Below are 19,247 nucleotides of genomic sequence, written 5' to 3'. Positions count from 1 at the left end.
TTTTATTTTGGTAAGGCACAGGCGGAAGTGGTGAGTGCCGCTTGACAGCTGCTGCGGTGGCGGATCAGCGGCTGATGCTCTGTCCGTCCTAAAAGGCTCGTGGCGTTTTTAAATTTGGTTCTTTCTGGCTGGAGCCACACAGCCCGCGCGGGACTTGACGTGAAGCTGACGCGGCCCCGCAGCCACCTGCCATGAGCATCCCACGGCTGGAGGCAGGTCATAGGTGAAGATGCCTGATGGACCGCGCCAGAACGACCTGTGCGCCAGTTCAGGGCATCCCGAGCGCCGAATAACAAAGAGATGCTGAGATTTAGCGTCAAATGGGTGTCTGCGGTGGTGCTCGTCTTCTTGGTGGGGGCTGCCTTCATCTTCTGCGAGTACCTCATCTACTACCCAGCCATCCTGAAGTGCGCCTGGCCCAAGCTCAGCCATGCCCGGGGCGGGGAGGGCAGCGACGGGCGGCCAACGGACTCCACGGTCCACGCCATGGTGCTGTCCGACACCCACCTCCTCGGAGCTGTGGGGGGCCACTGGTTCGACAAGCTGAGGAGGTAATCCCTCTTCCATTTTTTCAGGCTCCCATCATCTCTCTGCCGCCCACCATTCTGCGCGCGCGGGGGAGGGGGGGGGGCGTCATCCAAAATAACAGCGCCTCGTGTCCACACGCAGGGAATGGCAGATGGAGAGGGCTTTCCAGACCGCGCTGTGGCTCCTCAGGCCCGAAATCGTCTTCATCCTCGGGGATATCTTCGACGAAGGCAAGTGGAGCTCGCAGAAGGTAAAGTGGAGCTCCCTGTTCTCCTGCTGCACCGGTCAGTCAGTGTGGGGGCGCTGGTGGGGGGCGTCAGGGTGAGGGGCGCAGGCCCCCAACTGTCACCAGCCGTGAAGTGTTTCTGCACATCCTCGTAGGCAAGCCTCAGTTTACAGAAACAAACCTTTAGGCGCCCATTAAAGGAGAGATGAGAAGCCTGCAGCTCTATTTATTTCCACGCAGAGGACAGCTCCTCTGTTCTGCTCTTTAGGCTTTTTAGGGAGTCAATCTGGAGGGAACTGCCTGAAACAAGCACAGGGCTGCGGCTGTTCTGGATGTAGGTGTGCTTTGGCTTGTTTGACTTTAAACTGGGAAACTGTCTAAAAATATGTGCAATTTTTAGATAAGAAACTCAAGAAAAACCCAATATAACTTTAGAGAAAAGGGCTGCACGGTTGCCTCACAGCAGGAAGGTCCCCGGTTCAAGTTCCGGCTGGGGGACCTGAACCAGAACACCAGTTTGTCTTTCTGTGTGGCGTTTGCATGTTCTCCCCGTGCATGCGTGGGTTTTCTCCGGGGTCCCCGGCTTCCTCCCACCATCCAAAAACATGCTCCATAGGTTCACTGGTTACTCTAAGTTGTCCATAGCTGTGAATGTGAGTGTGCATGGGTGTGTGATTGTGGATCCTGGCAACTTGTCCAGGATGTCCCCAGCCTTCGCCCACGAGGGGCTCCGGCAGCCCCGTGACCCTCAATGGACAAAAAAGGTTCACCAGATGGATAAATGAACTTTAATCTGGACATTGAGGCCCACACAGGAGAATTCTAGGAAAAGAATGAGAGCAAAACCATAAAAACAGAAAGGTTCTGAACCGGTTTCACGTCTCCTGGGCCAGCCGTCATCTGTTATCACTCAGCGTCCCTCTCTGCTGCTCGCTGCTTCAGCTGCGATTGTGCTGCTCTCTCTGCAGAACTGGGAGGACGACGTGCGTCGCTTCCACAGGATGTTCAGACACACCACTGACACCGAACTGGTCGTGCTGGTCGGGAATCACGACATCGGCTTCCACTATGAGTAAGAACAGGCTCATCCTCATTGTTTGGAGGGGTTATTTGTGCCTCCTGTTGGTCTGGTTGAGCAGCTTTTGCTTTTAGATACTTCAGAAACTGTAAACAATTGTTCAGAGGAAGAGGTGTTGTTATGGTCTGGGTCTGCTTTCCTATTATTTAGAATCTATGGAGGTTTTTTTTTTTTTATTTAAAGTATTTTTATTGAGTTTTAAATGCATAACAAACAAAACCCAATCCTAATGCATTACAAGGTTACGAAAGTGTGAAAGACAAAGTAATAAAACAAGTACTTATAATATTTGTAAAGCTGAAGTAGCCAAAGTTAGTAAAATATGAATAATAATAATAATTTTGCCAACACCCCCCTTCCTGCTGTCACTCCGCCACACCTGGACCTGCATTGTGTAGTATGACATGCAGCTTAACTGCTAAAAAAAAGCTTGTGTTAACAAAAAGCTGGACATGTTCTCCAGAAGGGACCTCACAAGTCTTCAAATGTGTCTGAAGACTTTTGAGTGAATACCTGATTTGCTCCAGTTTTAAGCAGGAAATCAGCCACTGTTAATGAGATGGAGCAGGACACCTTTCCATGTAAGCAGGACAGCCCGTCACGTGCCAGGAGTGAGCCAATGGCTGTAGACGGTAGCTTTTGGCAGTTCCTAAGACAGCTCTGTCCTCCACGACCCCAGCATGGATTTGGTTTCCATTTGGTGTTAGATACACGAGACAATGTGTCAAAAATTGCAGACGTAATTATGATTTTCAAAAGATTCTGTTCATCAGTTCAACAGCAGTTCATCTTCCGTTTATCTATTGTTCATTTTATGGTATTAGTGGGTTTCCTTTTCAGCACAGGGACACGTGGTCTTTGTTTTTCACCTGCATATTCATCTGTAAAACAGATTGAAAGTAGAACTATGTGCAAACGTTTGTCAATTTTGCACCTCTTTTGGGAGCTTTTGCTGCATAATTCAGAGTGTTTTGTGGATTGCTTGAGACAGTACTGATTGATTAAATGGCTCCTTGTCTGCATCACTGAGAACTCCAGGGCTATAACATGCTCTCTGTGAGGTTGCGGTGCTTAAACAGGCAGTTAGGCGGCTTTTAGTGAAGCCTGTCAATACACAAAACACTTCATTAAACTGAATGCGGGATTTGTGGTTTGTCTGGTCGCGACGACCTGCTGCCAGCCAGCTTCAGCCTCTTTTATTTTGAAAGAGCTTAATGCCTGAACAAATTCAGAGTTTTGTGGCATTTTAGGATATTAGTCATATAATATCATTACTCTAAAACATAAGAAAGTCTTTGTATAAATCCTTATAGCTTTAGGCTAATTTACATATTTCTTTTTGAAAGTAAACAGTAATGATTAAAAGATCTTATTTTCAGTCCAATCAGAACAGGAAGTGGATGTTTGCACTCTGATGGCCCAATTTTGCTTTATAAGCTGAAACTTTTATTTTGAAATTTAAGTCCCTCTCGAATCGGGAGTGGAAGTTTATTAATTGGACCAAAGTTGAGAGTGATCCTCAAAGCACGACTAGAAAAAGTCAGAAACGTTCATGTTTAGGTTAAAAATGATTATAAACTGTGGAATTAGCAAAGGCGTGACATTTAATCTAATAACTTTAGATCAAAGACTGTCACTCATTCAACAAGCAAAGGATAAATGAGACAAAATAAATACACTAAACCCAGTAATAAATCAACCACTTTTGACAAACAGCTTATGAAACACTTCGAAAGAATTTGACATCTGAATGTTTTTTTGTTTCACCAAAATATGAACTTCAATTTCAGATTTTCAGTTTTGAAGCTTATATGTGTGAATGCCGGGTGCTCTAATGAACCCATACAACCACTGCATTACATTTAAAGATGACGTTATCTGCTAGAGCTTATAGCTTTACAAGGCCTATATCATGCAAAATCAACCTTTCAAAACTTTTAAGTGTGTTTTAATGTTAAATCTTCACAAAAATCGACCCCAAAGTGCTATTTTGATCCATTCATGCATTTCTGAGTATTCCTCTAAAAACTGCTCTCTGAGCACCAGCCCCTCCCAATCCAGAAAAATGGGCGGTTCCTCACATTGTGACTTCACAAAGTGAGCAACCGCCCTTTCCAGGAAGAGTCTGCACTGCCAACCCCGCCCGCACACTAACAGACACGCCCACTTTCTCAGTGGAGCTAGCAGTGATCGACTAAACGCTTTCCTTTTCTATGCACATCGGCTTCCCCTATGAGTAAGAACAGGTTCATCCTCATTTTTCTGGAGGGTTTTCTGTGTATCCTGTTGGTCTGGTTGAGCAGCTTTTGCATTTAGACGCTGCAGAAAATGTAAACAATTATTGTTTAACCCTTTTGCTGTCTTAGGCACTTTACCGTTGGGAGTTGGGTCATCTAGACCCACTAGACAAGGGGTCGGGAACCTATGGCTCGCGAGCCATATATGGCTCTTTTGATGGTCACATGTGGCTCGCAGACAAATCTTTAATTATACTTTTTTTTTTCATTAGACCAGCTCTTCTCGGGCGCGATGCGATGCCAGAGGCGCGCAGTAGTAGCGGTGCTTGGAGAGAGAAATCTGCGCCAGCACTAGTATAAGTTTACAATTGTCTATTATTTTACAGAGTTTGTACCACCCGGAAACCTATGAATTGCCGTGCCTAAAACTGCGAGCTCCCGTCTCTGAGAAAGAGCGCGCAGTAGCGGGGACGGGATGTGTGAGGGAGAAAGCAGAGGGTGGGGCTGAGGTGTTGTGTGGACAGGCAGCAGGTGAATCGCGCAGGGATTGTAAAAACGTAAAACCCGCTGCCCGTCACTCACTGCAGTGTGTGAGTGTGTGTTTGGCTCCCCGTCTGCATGTGAGCAGTCTTTCTCACATCTACAGAACATTCAGACCTACGATCACGTTTAAAGTCTCAACGCCTGCATGAAGCAGAAACTCACCATGTATCAACCAGACTAGACCATCAGCAAAACTACCACGAGAAATACTCATCATTTATTAGCAACAGCATAACAATGTTATTAAAAAGGATCCACAGACTTATTGTACTTTAAAAATGTTGAAATTACATCAAATACACACATTCATTTGTATGTTTAGTTTTAAACATATTGTCGCGGTCTGAGTTGGATGACTGTCGGGCCGTGTTAAAGATTCTGGAGTTCAATGAACGCATCAAGCAGAGATCTGATTGGCCCTCAGTTCCGTCGCTCAGCCTGTTGTTAGGTAGTTTGGACCAATGGGGTTCAGCTATGGGCCGAATAAGGGAAATGGGAGGGCTGCAGCGGCAGTGAGCGAATATAAAGTTGGGAGAAGCGCTCTTGTCTCAGTGGGAGAGATTCAGGAGTTGCTGAATTAATTGTACGGCGTTTGTTGCGGCCTGCAGTAACCAGAATAAAGAACTTTAAAAGAGGTTAAGTCTCCGTGCCTCAGTGTGGGAAAGGGACAGTACAATATTGTATGGCTCTTTCGAAATTACATTTAAAAATATGTGGCGTTTATGGCTCTCTCGGCCAAAAAGGTTCCCGACCCCTGGACTAGACAGTGCTCTGAACCTTTTTTCTTCAATGATTTGTGATCTTCACTGGTGTCCATGGATTACATGAAATCCCTCCACCTTTGTCATGGTAGGGAGAACATGTCAAAGTAAGGGGGGAGGTCATCTAAGATAGAACAAGGGTTAAATAAATCATTTTGTAAAACAAATTAACCAATAAGTGATGGATAGTGGAACTTTTGGAAAAGATTGTAAATAATTTGACTATAGCACAGTTTGTGCTCCTCAGGACTGTAATTCACTGGACAAGCTGATGGTTGGAGTACAGATCAACCTCTAAGGACATCAAAGTTAACCTTTATGCTATCTTATGGGGTCAAAATGACCCCACCCTTCTGTTTCAGATCATTTCTGACAGATGACCACAGAGGAAACCATAAATGATAAGAAAGCTGGGCTGGAAGTTTCTGCTTTGCACATTGACAAACATTCTTGGAGACTGGTATTTAGACAGAGTAGACAAAAGCAGATTTTCTATAGCAACATCAGCTCCATGTTCACAAACAAAACGAAAACAAACCAAGAAAAAGAATGTCTCTGATGTGAAACACGGTAGAGGTGTTGTTATGGTCTGGGTCTGCTTTCCTGCTTCTGGAACACAATATTTAGAATCTATGCAGGGTTTTTTGATTTAAAGCATTTTTATTGAGTTTTACATGGATATCAAACAAAACAAAAACAAAATAATGCATTGCAAGGTTCCGAAAGTCTGAAAGACAAAGTACTAAAACAAGTACTTATAATATTTGTAAAGCTGAAGTAGACAAAGTTAGTAAACTTCATGAAGCTAGTGGTGATCGGCTAAACGCTTTACCTTTCCTGTGCACGTTCAGCACATCAATTTTTGCCAAATTTGAATGTTGTTGGTTTTCATGGGCGAAACGCAGACATGCTGCTGAGGCCGACTCTAGGATGACGTCAGAGATGCCTCAGAGATAGAATCGTCTTACTTCCGGGTAGGACAATGAGCTGCGAAAATAACTAATAACTATTTTATAGAAAATGTGTTCTTTAGTGCAGGGTTTTTCAACCAGTGTGCTGTGGCATACCAGGTCAGTGTTTTTCAACCTTTTTTGAGCCACGGCACACTTGAACCTTGACAAAAATCCCGCGGCACACAAGCATCCAAGAAAAAAAAAAGGAGAAACTCATAGTCTGTATTGATCTACAGCCCCTCCACAATCTCACATGCATTTTTGTGATAATTGTGGCAGAAAAAGCTGGAAGTTGCAGCTGTTTTTTCTAAAAGATGTTATTAAAGTTAAGTTAGAAGATTTAAAAACAGTTTGATGTGTGTTCGTTGTTGTTTCAAGACGTTTAACAAGGACGATTCATTGTAGCGCAGAGACGCTGTCACTTTAACCCAATGCATCATGGGAGATTTAGTGCAATCAGCTGCCGAACGCAAACAGACTAGTGTCTCTGAGCTTCATTGTTTTGATCATTTGTTCACGTTCTGATACCGGATCCCGCAGAAAGCTACACAGCTAAAGACGAGCTTTAGCTGGTATTTTTGTTGGAACTGAGAGACTTCACGAGCAGAATCAGAACAAGGAAGTGAAGACTTTAACCACTTCTGATTGGTCAGATTGATAACATGTGATTAAGCCTCCAAAAATGATTGGTGGAGACAGTTAAAGGGGCGGGACTTTTCCTAAAACAGTTATAGCTGCAGCTAATTCGTGGTACCGTCATTCTTATCAAAATGTCGTTAATAGAATCAAATAAACACAAAGAAAAAGTATTTTACGATCTTTCATATTACTAACTACTCAGTGTTTTATCAGGGCCTGTTTGGATGAACAAAGAGCTGATTTCCTGGAGATGGTAAATGATTTTAGATCAGTGAATGGGTAATTTCCCACGGCACACCTGACCATCTCACCGCGGCACACTGGTTGAAAAACACTGCTTTAGTGTGCCAAAGGTAATATGATATCATTTATCTTGCTATCGTGCTATCTTGTGGGGTCAAAATGACCCCACCCTTACATTGACGTGTTCTCCCTACCATGACAAAGGTGGATAAAGGTGGAAAGATTTCATGTAATCCATGGACACCAGTGAAGACCACAAACCATTGAAGAAAAAAGGTTCAGAGCACTGTCTAGTGGGTCTAGATGACCCCACTCCCAACTTTAAAGTGCCTAGGATAGCACAAGGGTTAATGATGATTATGACATTTTTAGATCGGAAACCTTTGTTGTTTTCTTGGACATAGGGGAATCTAGCTGTAGCAGCTCAGAGAGATCGGGCGGAGCCAGACCATTTAAAGATTTAAAAACAAATGAAAGAATTTTAAGTGTAGAGAAAGAAGCCAGAACTGGTGATATACTGTATGCTCTCTGTGCCACGTTCCAGTTAACAAACGTGCAGCAGCGTTCTGCACCAGCTGGAGACGAGACAAGGACGAGTGAAAGTAAAGAGAGTTACAGTAATCTAGCCGAGTTGTAACAAAGGCGTGGATTACTGTCTCAAAGTGCTTTCATGATAAAAACGATTTGTCTTTATCCAGCTGCCTTAACTGAAAGAAGCTGGATCTCACCACTGAACTGATCTGCTTGTCCAAATTAAAACCAGTGTCCATCTTCACTCCTAAGTTTGTGACAGTAGATTTAGCTATAGGGTGTGACTCACTGTTGACACTGAGACCAAAGACAATCACCTCTGTCTTTTCCTTATTGAAGTGGAGAAAGTTAAGAGCCATCCAGGCTCTTAATTCCTCGAAGCACTCAATTAAAGGGCAGATGGAGTAGGCATCCTTCTTAGGTAATGGCACATAGATCTGGGTATCATCCTCATAGCAATGAAAAGCACAGTTGTGCTTTCTAAGAATGGAACCCAGGGGGAGTAAGTAAAGGGAGAATAGCAAAGGCCCAAGGACTGAACCCTGCGGGACCCCGTACCGTACAGTACAGGAGCAATGGAAGACTGAACATTAGTTCAATTTACACAGAACGTTCTATCTTCCAAATACGACCTGTACCACTGCAGAGCAGTGCCACGGATGCCTACCAGTTGCTGTAATTGGGAGATCAAAATGTAGTGATGTAGTGTGTCGAAGGCCGCCGTAAGATCCAGTAGCACCAGAACCACATAGTCCCCAGCATCTGTAGCTAAAAGGATGTGGTTACACACCCTGAGCAGAGCTGACTCTGTGCTGTGTAGAAATTTAAAGCCAGACCAGAAAACCTCCAGGTTGCCAGTTTTATCTAGAAAATCCTTCTGGAACAGGGAGCTTATTTTCTACGTCACAAATATTATCTTTTTCTAACAGCATTTTCATCAGCATCTGATTCACAACAATTTGAATAAAGAAAAAAATGCAGCTTTAATCTTAATTGTCTTTATAAATGTCCTCCATCATGAGAAAAAAATGCCACAAGAACACGTCAAAAACCCCAAAATCTCAGTTTTCATCAGTGGGTCTTTAATGGAAGGCCAGACAAAGCAGGAGACCTCCACACAGAAGACTGTGTGTGAGGGAAAGTGCTTCTCTAAGAGGGAAACACACAACATGTAATCCCTAAAAATAGATTCTGGTCCCACATTCCACAACTGCTCCTCTAAAAACATGAATCCACTGTCAGGATTTTCTAACTCGTTCTCACAAATGATAATCAAAACCCTGCTTGAGAATCCACAACATAAATAGACATTTCCTTCAAAACACCACATTTGATCAGCTGCATATGAAATGGAAAGCAGAAATAAACCTGCTTTTTTATGGAATAGGTTCCACCATATTTCATTGATTCATTCATCCATCTTCTAAACCCATTTTATCCCTTTCGGGGTCAGGGGGCTGCTGGAGCCTATCCCAGCCACTTGCGGAAAAGGCAGGGGACATCTTGGACAGGTCGCCACAATCACACCTAGAGACAATTTAGAGTAACCAATAGGGTTGGGCGATGTCCCTTAAATTGGCCGTTGACGATGTTTGCTGTCAACCATCGGGATGGACGATGACATCGTCGGGGGGGGGGGGGGGGGGGGGTATTTTTACATTTTTCGTTCTTATATAACTGCTATTCGATTTTTTGCTTTTTTCATTTTATTTCCCAACTGATGACTAATCCGCGATGATCCAGTATAAACTGAGGGAAGTGACTTTAACAAAAAAAATAACTAACAAAATAGAAAAGAAGTAGTCCGCTAGTAGAACCGGGTCTAAAAGTGTGTGTCTGTGCACAGCTCGGATCGTCAGCACACACAGCGGTTTGAGCTTCAAAGCAGAAATGTCGCTCAGTCCCTAGAAAACATTCAAACAATCACGTGGATTTGTGTTTCCAGTCGTGTCCCGACTAAATAAAGGCTGATGTTATTCTTACATGTTTACGTGCAGCCAGCAAGCAGCACCACCCAAAGCTAATGTTGTTAGCCCGTGTTAGCATACTGCTAATCCTGGCTCCGTTCAGAAAAAGCACTGACCACAAGGATTAAAATTCAAATGATGAGCGAACAGGTGTTTCATAATAACCGTAACATTATTAAAGGCACGTTTAGAAGACCGTCTCGTATATTACCGAGCTGACATGTCAATGTATAAAGCCGCTCGGCGCTGTTTAACATTGTTTTGTATTGAATTGTTACATACAATAAAGTTTGAAAAAAAAAGCCGCTCGGCGGAGTTTATATCCTTCCGTTTTTCAAACCCTACTGCGCATGTGCGAATGATTTATTCCGACGGAAAGTGTGACCTTAGTGAACGTTTTTATAATCTAAAAACATTTTTCTGGGCCCATGTACACGGTTGGATTCTAATCCGACCATTGATCCCATCAAGATATTTTGTACATGTAACCGCGGCTTATGGTGTCGACGCGCAACGTGGCGGGGGCGTGGCATCACGATGGTGGTCTCTCCATCGGGATGTCAGTCACCCATCACGATGGACCATCGTCCATCGGCACAACCCTAGTAACCAATGAACCTATGATAAAGCATGTTTTTAGACAGAGGAAGGAACCCACACATGCAGGGGGAGAACATGCAAACTCCACACAGAAAGGACCTCCATTGGTGTTCACCCAGCTGAGGACTTGAACCAGGGACCTTCTTGCTGTGAGACAAGAGTGCTAACCACTGCTCCACCGTGCAGCAGCAAAGCTTCAACATGAACTTCTCTCCTTCAGGGAGAGTTAGATCTAACATGTCACAGCTTTGTGCTGTTTAATTGAATCTTCATAGAAAATATCACAGTGAGAAGCATCATCATCATCATTATCATCATCTTCATCAGGGCTTAGCAGGGGGCACAGTCACAGCTTGATCTTCTTTGGATAACGCAGTGGTAACAAGGCAACAAACCGCGTTCTTCAACATGGACGGAACCAGCATCCACAGCAGATCAAAGCTGCAGGAAATGACATCACAGTAGAAACAATCAGAGCCTTGGACTTCCTGAATGGATTTTCTGCAGAACAAATTCTGTCTTCCCACCGGCGCCGGCGGTCCACCATACTTCTCTCCAGGTTCAGCAGGAACCCTGGAGTGGGTCCAGCTTCTCCTTGTGGAAAACGTCTCCTTCCCTGTTTGTAGGCTGTTCCATTGAAACAGCCCATATTTAAGCGTCAGGGCTGGAACGAGTCATCGGTTCGATTCCGATCACAATTTGTGGTTGACAATTCGATTCACTTTTGATTTTGGATCCAATTCACTGACCTAAACAGGATCCAGGACATCTTTTGCCAAAATACCAACCATTGTGAGTGAATTTGTAAGTAATACCTTTGCTCTGTGCTGTGATGTGATTACTCCTGGGTTATTTTGAAGTGGATGGTGGGAGTCATACCTGGGATGCTGGTCAGTATCCTGCCTTTCTTCATAGAAACCCTGCAGTTTGGTCCTCAGAATGACCTGATGTTTCTCATGTGGCGAGTGAATTCTTCCACTCCCTGAGTTTAGATTTGAACCCCTGTGTCTGAGCCGATGTGTGGGTGCAGTTCCAGGGAGGGATGTTTTCCTCTCCGTCCATATATGTCATGTGACAACATGACCTGGATGACTGAGAATCTTCACAGAATCGACGTGTCCCTCATTTTTCCGTCTGATGCCTGTTGCTATGTGGGATCGTGCTGATGGCGGTAACCCCTGCATGCCAGGATTAGACCCGTGCAGCAGGAAATGAGCTGGCACGGCTCTGATGTAACCCTGCAGGACAGACAGACAGACAGACAGACAGATAGACAGACCGCGCCGCAGCCTTTCACGCAGCGTGACAGACGTGTTGTGTCTCCCCCGCAGGATGGACTGGTTTAAGCTGCAGCGCTTTGAAAAGGTCTTCAACGCCTCCTCCACCCGAATCGTCACCAAGAAGGGAGTCAAGTGAGTGACAACGGGCAGTTCTGTCCACTTTTTCAAGATAAAGCAGCTGCACAGCCTTGATTCTGAGCTTGCACAATTTAGAGTAATTAATTGTAAAAAGATCAATTCAATGGAAACTGCTGTCTTTTGTTTGATCTTTTTGAAGGATCTTCTGCTAAACTAAAAAAGCAACAACATCCTGAACTTTAAATATTGAATTAATTGATGATGATTGAACCTGACAGCAAGTGATTCATTTTTTAAATGCAAAACTCTCACTTCTGTGCTTTGTTGAAGTCTTCTGAGGTGAAATGTGTCACGAAACATCTGATTAACTCAGGTGGAGCTCCCTGGGACTGACTTTCAGGAAGATGCTAGTAAACAAGGCAGTTTTAAATCATCTGTCCAGCTCCAACATTCAACAACAGAAACTGTCGTGGAGTCCAAGTGGCGTCAGATCCAGTGTTGGGGTCCACATCAGAGATGCTGCCGTTGCTAACCAAACACATTCAGTAAAAGGACCAATTACACCATTACAGTCTGTAAACGAGAAAAATAAAAATATTAGAAGTGTAATGGTTCGGGTTTCTTGTTCTCCTTCCATAATAGCAACATTAGAAAAAGGACAGCGTGAGCCGATGGACACATTTCTTTCTTAAATAACAGTCGCAGCAGAGAGGTTTTGCACATAAATTCTGCCAGACTCCGAGGCTAAGGGGGTTAATGCTTCTTAGCTTTTAGCTTCATGTCAGCAGTCTTTGGTCCTCTGGATCTCCTGGTTGCCAAAGTCAGGTGGTGTTTGGACTTACTGTAACATCAATGCTTCCCAGAGATCCTCGAGAAATAAAAATAAATTCAGATATTTCTCTTGGTCGTCGACAAACATCAGGAGCAGACTAAATCTGAATTTGTGTTTGGTGGACAGAAAAGTGAGACGTACAAAGACAAACAGCCTCCATGCTGGCTGTGTAAATAAGCAGCTGTGTGCGAGTTGTGTTTTTGTGCACAACCAGAATGGTGCTCAGTGAAGGAGGAAGAGGAGCTCCAACTGTGTGTCACATCCTCTTCTCCCCGCAGCTTTCTGCTGGTGAACAGCGTCGCTCTGCATGGCGACGGATGCCCCATCTGCCAGTCGGTGGAGAAAGAGCTGATCAAACTCTCCAGAGAACTCAACTGTTCTCTTCAGGTGAGAGGAAACTTCTGTCAGAACTACAGAGAAACAAAGGTGGGGACGGAGGGAGAGCAGGTTCTCTTCTCTTCTCTTCGTTATCATGCAGTTTTTGGCTAATCTGCAGAAAACAGCCACCGCTTAGATAAATAGATTCAACGTGTTGGCTCAGGATGCAAGTCGGCTCAGAAGCTCTTTACTTTTCTGCAGAACTCGCAGACCGGCAGTGAAAAGACGGAGAGTTGTGACGGCGCCCATCCTTATCCACCCACAGCCCCCGTCATGCTACAGGTAATGTGGACGGATGTCATCTCAGCTGCTTTTAGAGTTCTGGGCTTTTTCTGAACTCAGTCAATATGGAATATTTAGAAAAAATCTACAAAAATGTGTCCAAAAGCAAAAAGGAGGCTTCCCTGTAGATCCTCTGTTGATCATTTTGTGTGAAATTGATCTTAAATTTTGAGTCTCTCTAGGATTTTCCTTACCAAAAGAATGAAAATAGTTCACTATTTCAGGATTTGTGCAGTCGTATTGATAAGTCAGACTGGCGTAATATTTCCTAAAGATATTTAAAAGACATCATGTTGAAGAACATTCTTTATAATTGTGTATGAATTTAAATGTTATGCATTTTTGCCTGAAAAATATAAACACCCATTTAACTGAAAAATGCACTTTAAGGATCGGGTTTTTCTAAGAGGTATGTGCATTTAAATAATTGTTTTATTAGCTTAGCTGAAATTTTAAGTCTCCTTGACGATTAAAGAAAATCCTTCCAGGATTGTGTTGTCCCCACTTTTTAACAAACTGGTGCCCGTCCTGTGGGGGCTCCAGACCCCCACACACCTGAAACAGACTAAGAAATCCCTTCATCTTCAGTTTGTTTGTTTTTTCCTTCAGTATCTATGATGAGCTGCTGTTTTTTTTTTGTTTGGATGAAGCCGGATCAGCTGACTCTCTGCTGCTTCCTCCATCCAGCACTATCCTCTGTACAGAGAAAGTGATGCTGGCTGCAGGGGAGAAGATGCTGCGCTGCCCGAAGAGAGACACCTGCTGTTCAGAGAGAAGTACGACGTGCTGTCCAAGGACGCCTCACAGCGGGTGGGTGGGTGGGTGGTTGGGTGGGTGGGTGCTCCGCACAATCATTCACATTTTCTCATAACCTTACATTTTTGTTGAGCACTTCAGAAAAACTTAAGGTGTCTTATCAGCGTGCTGTTACACGACCCTGTATGGCGAAAGCAGGGATTTAAGTTCAAAACGCTCTTCTCCCCTCAGCTGCTGCAGTGGTTTAAGCCCCGCCTCATTCTGAGCGGACACACCCACAGCGGCTGTGAGGTTCTCCATGACAACAAGTATCCAGAAATCAGCGTGCCGTCCTTCAGCTGGAGGAACAGAAACAACCCCAGCTTCATCCTGGTGAGTGAAAAAACCTGCAGGGGGCGTGCGAAGCCGGAAGACATGCAGCTGCAGGTTTCCGTGACGATTCTGCTGATGTGAAACAAACAAGTTTCCTTAACAAATGCACGCTCCTTTGAAAATGTCTGACCTGTCATGAGGTCTTCTTTTACACTTTAACATTGGGTTAGGAGCACATTTATTCAATATTTTAGAAACGTATCAGAAATTTATAGAAAATATCCAAGAGTGGATAATCAGGCACCATATGATAACCTGATTTATAACACAAACCCAGAAGATAAAGCACAAAGAAAAGAAAATATAAGGGATCAAAGTTATTTTAAACCTGTTGTGGATTAGAGAAAAATCCTTCCTTTCCCAGAATGCTTTGCCATAATCAAAGCTGTAAAACAGTGTACTGAGGGTTTTATTCCTATTTGTGGGTTAGTTTTTTATCCTCCAGATGTGACGGTTAAGCTTTAAACTGAACATCAATGTTAGAAAAAGTATATAAGATGAGGTCTTTGATGCAGTTCCTTTAACTTAAATGTTTTTAATCAACTAAAAAAGTATACATTACAACAATTTAAAATCAGTCATGAGGAAAAGCATTCATTATTTATCATTTATAAGAATAACAATGACAATAATAAAGGAAAAACATCTTAGTATAAAAAAGTAGTAACTACTTGTGGGGTTTCCTAATACACTGAAGATACTGTATGTGTACTTAACCTTTGAGGTAAAATAGAGTACCATTAGTTGTCAACATCTGCAGACAGAGCCGTGCTCAGTGACCATTTAACGGTTTAACCCCCCCCCCCAATCCAAGCCTCTAATGCTGAGTGTCAAGCAGGGAGACATTGTGTCTCATTTTAGAGTCTTCGGTTCGACGTGACCTGGATTTGAACTCACGATCTTCTAGTCTTAGGGTGGACATTCCGCCACAGAGCCACTAAGTTGGTGTTTAATATACGTAAGTCAATCATATACCACTTGTAAGCTTGGCAATTTCCCCTGCTAGCTCGTACTGGGGGTTCGCTGGTGTCCCTCAGGTGTCGTTTAGTGTGTTTTAGGCTCGACTGTCACACTCCTGAAATGAGTTCGACGCAGACTCTCAGCGCCCTCTCTCTGCTTTGGTTCATGCATCAGCAGGCTGCCGCTGAAAACCTGCAGAAACCAAGGCTATGCTCGGCACCAAACAGCTGTCACGGTTAACAAGCAGATCACGTGATGGTGTGAGACCCATCAAAGAGAATCGTTTTTGAGTGATGGTGCATCAAAATCCACAGTTCATTAAACTTAACCCTTGTGCTATCTTAGATGACCCCACCCTTACATTGACGTGTTCTCCCTACCATGACAAAGGTGGATAAAGGTGGAAAGATTTCATGTAATCCATGGACACCAGTGAAGATCACAAATCATTGAAGAAAAAAGGTTCAGAGCACTGTCTAGTGGGTCTAGATGACCCAACTCCCAATGGTAAAGTGTCTAGGATAGCACAAGGGTTAAGCTATCATCTCTACCAGATGATTTGACTGCTATTTCCTTTTTAAAATTAATAATGCATTTTCAGTGGAGTCAATTGTTTTTTCTGTGTTTTGTTTTGTTTTTCTTGTTTGGTCTTTGAATGTATTCCCTTTTTTCTGAATGAGATGGATTTTAAAGCACGAGACCAATGACATTTGTTAGGACTCCCTCTAGTGGCTCATGCAGAAACTACAACCTCACCATCTTTTCTCTGGACAGGCGTCAGTGTCACCAAGGAGCTACACCCTTTCCAAGTGCTTCCTGCCCCAGGAGAGCACGGTAATCAGCGTCTACAGCTCTGCGGGGGCCTTCCTGCTGCTCCTCTTTCTGGCCCACTGTCTGGTCATGAAGGGTCTCTGCAGCCTCTGCCTGCTGGGGAAGCACAAGTCTATGTGAAGCACATTACCCACAATGCACAGCAGCCGGTGGCCCTTTGAGTGAGGATTTCTTCACATCCAACGTCACTTGTCCCTCGATCGTGCCAAAAAGTTCTTCCCTTGTCAATGCACCTTTCCTTCTGTTTCTGCATCCCGATAATGTGTGTGGGGGTTCTATTCCTGTGTAAATCATGGTAGAGGCAAAGCACACCCTGTAATCTGAACCATGCCTGCACAAATCACTGCACTGTGAAGGATAAGAGTATGTACTTTAATGAGGTGTTTTTATTGTATTGATATGCTGCTGATGTGCCAATGAGCCAAACGGATAACACGAAGAAACTCCAGTAGATCATTTCTGAGATTTATGAAGTGATGCCGCGGAAGCTTTTTAAACTAAATACTGATTCTATAGCACACTGGGTTTGAAATGATGGGAGCACAGATGTAAATACTACCTGACCGAAGCAGGTAAGCTTCAGGTTTGTTGGTGCCTCGTGTTTCTTCCTCTGATGTTTCCCGTGAGCCACAAGCACACATCCACCACCGACCTCTCATCTCAGACCTTTGCTGTTTTGATGATGCATATCAGAAAAAATATTTATCTTTTTGTGCCAAATATGTGTGAGGGTTTTTGACAAAATGTTGAAATGTTTCTGACAAAGTGTACATAATAAACCTTTTCTGGTGGATAGATCTACAACCACTTTCAGTTGTGTGTGTGAAAGGAACCAACTTATACAGAATTTAATTACATTCAAAACTATGAATTAACACAACCTCGTCAAGAGAACACCAGACTGTGCAAAGCAGTAATCAAATCAAAAGGAGGCTACTATGAAGAACCTACAATATGACATATTTTCAGTTGTTTCACACTTTTTTGTTATGTATATACTGTAATTCCACATGTTAATTCATAGTTTTGATGCCTTCAGTGTGAATCTACAATTTTCATAGTCATGAAAATAAAGAAAACTCTTTGGATGAGAAGGTGTGTCCAAACATTTGGTCTGTACTGTATGTATATTACCAAAAGTATTGGCTCACCTGCCTTGACTCACATATGAACCATAGTCCCATTCCAAACCCATAGAGTTCAATATGATGTCGGCCCCCCTTTTGCAGATATCACAGCTTTAATTATTCTGTCCACAATGTTAAGAAGTGTTTCTAGGAACTTTGGACCATTCTTCCAAAAGGTCATTGGTGAGGTCACACACTGATGTTGGTGGAGAAGGCCTGAATCTCAGTTTCAGGTCAGTTTTGGAATTGTCCAAAATGTTTTGGTATCCTGAAGCATTCAGAGTTCCTTTAATAAGGGGCCAAGCCCTGAAAAACAAGCCCACACCATAATACCTCCACCAAATTTCACACTTGGCACAATGCAGTCAGAAATGTACCGTTGTCCTGGCAACCTCCAAATCCAGACTTGTCCATCAGATTACCAGATGGAAAGAAGGCGTCTCCACTGCTCTAGAGTCCAGTGGCGGCGTGCTTTCCACCACTGCATCAATGCTTTGGTGACGTGTGGCTCTGATGCAGCTGCTCGGTCATGGAAACCCATTCCATGAAGCTCTCTGCGTGCTAGGCTTGGGATCTGAAGGTCACATGACGTTTGGGGCTCTGTAGCAACTGACTGAGCAGAAAGTTGGCGACCTCTTTGCTCTTTAGCATCCTCTGACCCCTCTCCATCAGTTTACGTGGTCTACCACTTGGAGGCTGAGTTGCTGTTGTTCCCAAACTCTTCCATTTAGTTCTGATAGAGCTGACAGTTGACTGTTGCACAGATGGCGTCCTATGACAGTTCCAGGCTGGAATTCACTGAGCTCCTGAGAGCGGAACATTCTGTCACAAAAGTTTGTAAAAACTGTGATTTTATACACCTGTAGGTGATGAAGACACCTGATTCTGTTCATTTGGATGGGTGAGTCAATACTTTTGGTGATTAGGTGTATTGTTTTCTTAATGCATGTAACACGGTTATTTAAAGTAAAGCACTTTTACAATAATTATATTTAAATCTATCTTTTTAGATTCTATTTTAAAGAAATTATATTATTTATACGTATGTAAATATATACCTACCTTTTGCTGTGACTCATTTTATTTTATTAGGTGGTTGTCCTCCTGCAGAATCATTTCACCAAGAGAGTTGCAGAGCTACAGGTGCAGTTACACCTCATTGGACAGACTTTTTCTTTTGTTTTTAAAAAGCATCTCAAGATTTTTGACTCCAGTTTGATCAGAGACTGTCCATATCTGAATACAGAAAAGAAACTCGCCCACTTCACTCCTCTCTGCTGCCTGAAGGCAGAAAAGATACAGAACTACAAATAAATCAGTTATTAGGTTTTCATTTTTCAATCTATTTAAATAATTTAATTGCAACATGTTCTGCTGTGTGAAAGATGAATTTCTGCTCGTTGAACAGACAGAGTTTATCTATCTAAACTACCACATCAGTTTAAACGTGTAGCAACTAGTTGTGTGCGTCCGGTTCCGCTTAAAGTCGAGTGGTAGCAGTTTTCTGCATGGGGAACACGTGCGCTCTCTCTGGACCAGGAGACGCCTGAAGACGGCATGACTAAAGTTTTTATTGATGGTTGTGAATGAAAGCATCTGACAGGTGTATTAACCCTTGTGCTATCCTAGGCACTTTAACGTTGGGGGTTGGGTCATCTAGACCCACTAGACAGGGCTCTGAACCTTTTTTCTTCAATGATTTGTGATCTTCACTGGTGTCCATGGATTACATGAAATCTTTCCACCTTTATCCACCTTTGTCATGGTAGGGAGAACACGTCAATATAAGGGTGGGGTCATCTAAGATGGCACAAGGGGTAAACAGCTGGTCCCTCCACACCTGCGTAAAGGAGAAGTCTCCCTCCTGGGCGCTCCAGGAATAGAGTAAAAACAGACCACAGCCACACACACAAAAAATAAAAGTATTATTTAACCCTTTCCCTGCTGGAAAGCATCTCCAGCCTGGATCTGAAGCAAAAACACTTGAGCCGAGCGGCAACAAACTGGAACAAAAGTGGACACCAGGATAGAAATAAAGCAAAAAA

The 19,247-nt window shown here is 43.5% G+C and overlaps 1 protein-coding gene across 2 annotated transcripts; it reads left to right on the top strand.

The window, feature by feature from the left end:
- On the top strand, positions 1–16,879 carry mppe1 (metallophosphoesterase 1). Of its 2 annotated transcripts, none has more exons than XM_011486078.4 (9): positions 1–551; positions 670–778; positions 1,723–1,826; positions 11,638–11,718; positions 12,775–12,883; positions 13,076–13,156; positions 13,844–13,966; positions 14,144–14,284; positions 16,019–16,879. In XM_011486078.4, the coding sequence occupies exons 1-9, from the start codon at positions 301–303 to the stop codon at positions 16,193–16,195; spliced, it is 1,176 nt and encodes a 391-aa protein (XP_011484380.1). In that variant the 5' UTR covers positions 1–300; the 3' UTR covers positions 16,196–16,879. The 2 variants fall into 2 exon arrangements, with proteins under 2 accessions (XP_011484380.1, XP_078791446.1); XM_078935320.1 differs by having other exon boundaries at positions 18–551; positions 13,844–13,978.
- Positions 16,880–19,247: the final 2,368 nt, after the last annotated feature.

Source organism: Oryzias latipes, chromosome 17 (assembly GCF_053564925.1).
Source record: "Oryzias latipes strain Hd-rR chromosome 17, Olatipes_Hd-rR_3.1".
Lineage (NCBI taxonomy): Eukaryota > Metazoa > Chordata > Actinopteri > Beloniformes > Adrianichthyidae > Oryzias > Oryzias latipes.
The sequence above is the reverse complement of the archived record's forward strand: the minus strand, read 5'-3'. Positions and strand labels throughout refer to the sequence as shown.

What these genes read in the sequence shown, in the direction of transcription:
- mppe1 (XM_078935320.1), top strand. Translation starts at nt 301, where the DNA reads ATGCTGAGATTTAGCGTCAAATGGGTGTCTGCGGTGGTGCTCGTCTTC. An exon ending in GCAAGTGGAGCTCGCAGAAG is followed by an intron (nt 779 to 1,722) that starts GTAAAGTGGAGC and finishes CTCTCTCTGCAG; the next exon opens with AACTGGGAGGACGACGTGCG. An exon ending in CAGCCCCCGTCATGCTACAG is followed by an intron (nt 13,157 to 13,843) that starts GTAATGTGGACG and finishes TCCTCCATCCAG; the next exon opens with CACTATCCTCTGTACAGAGA.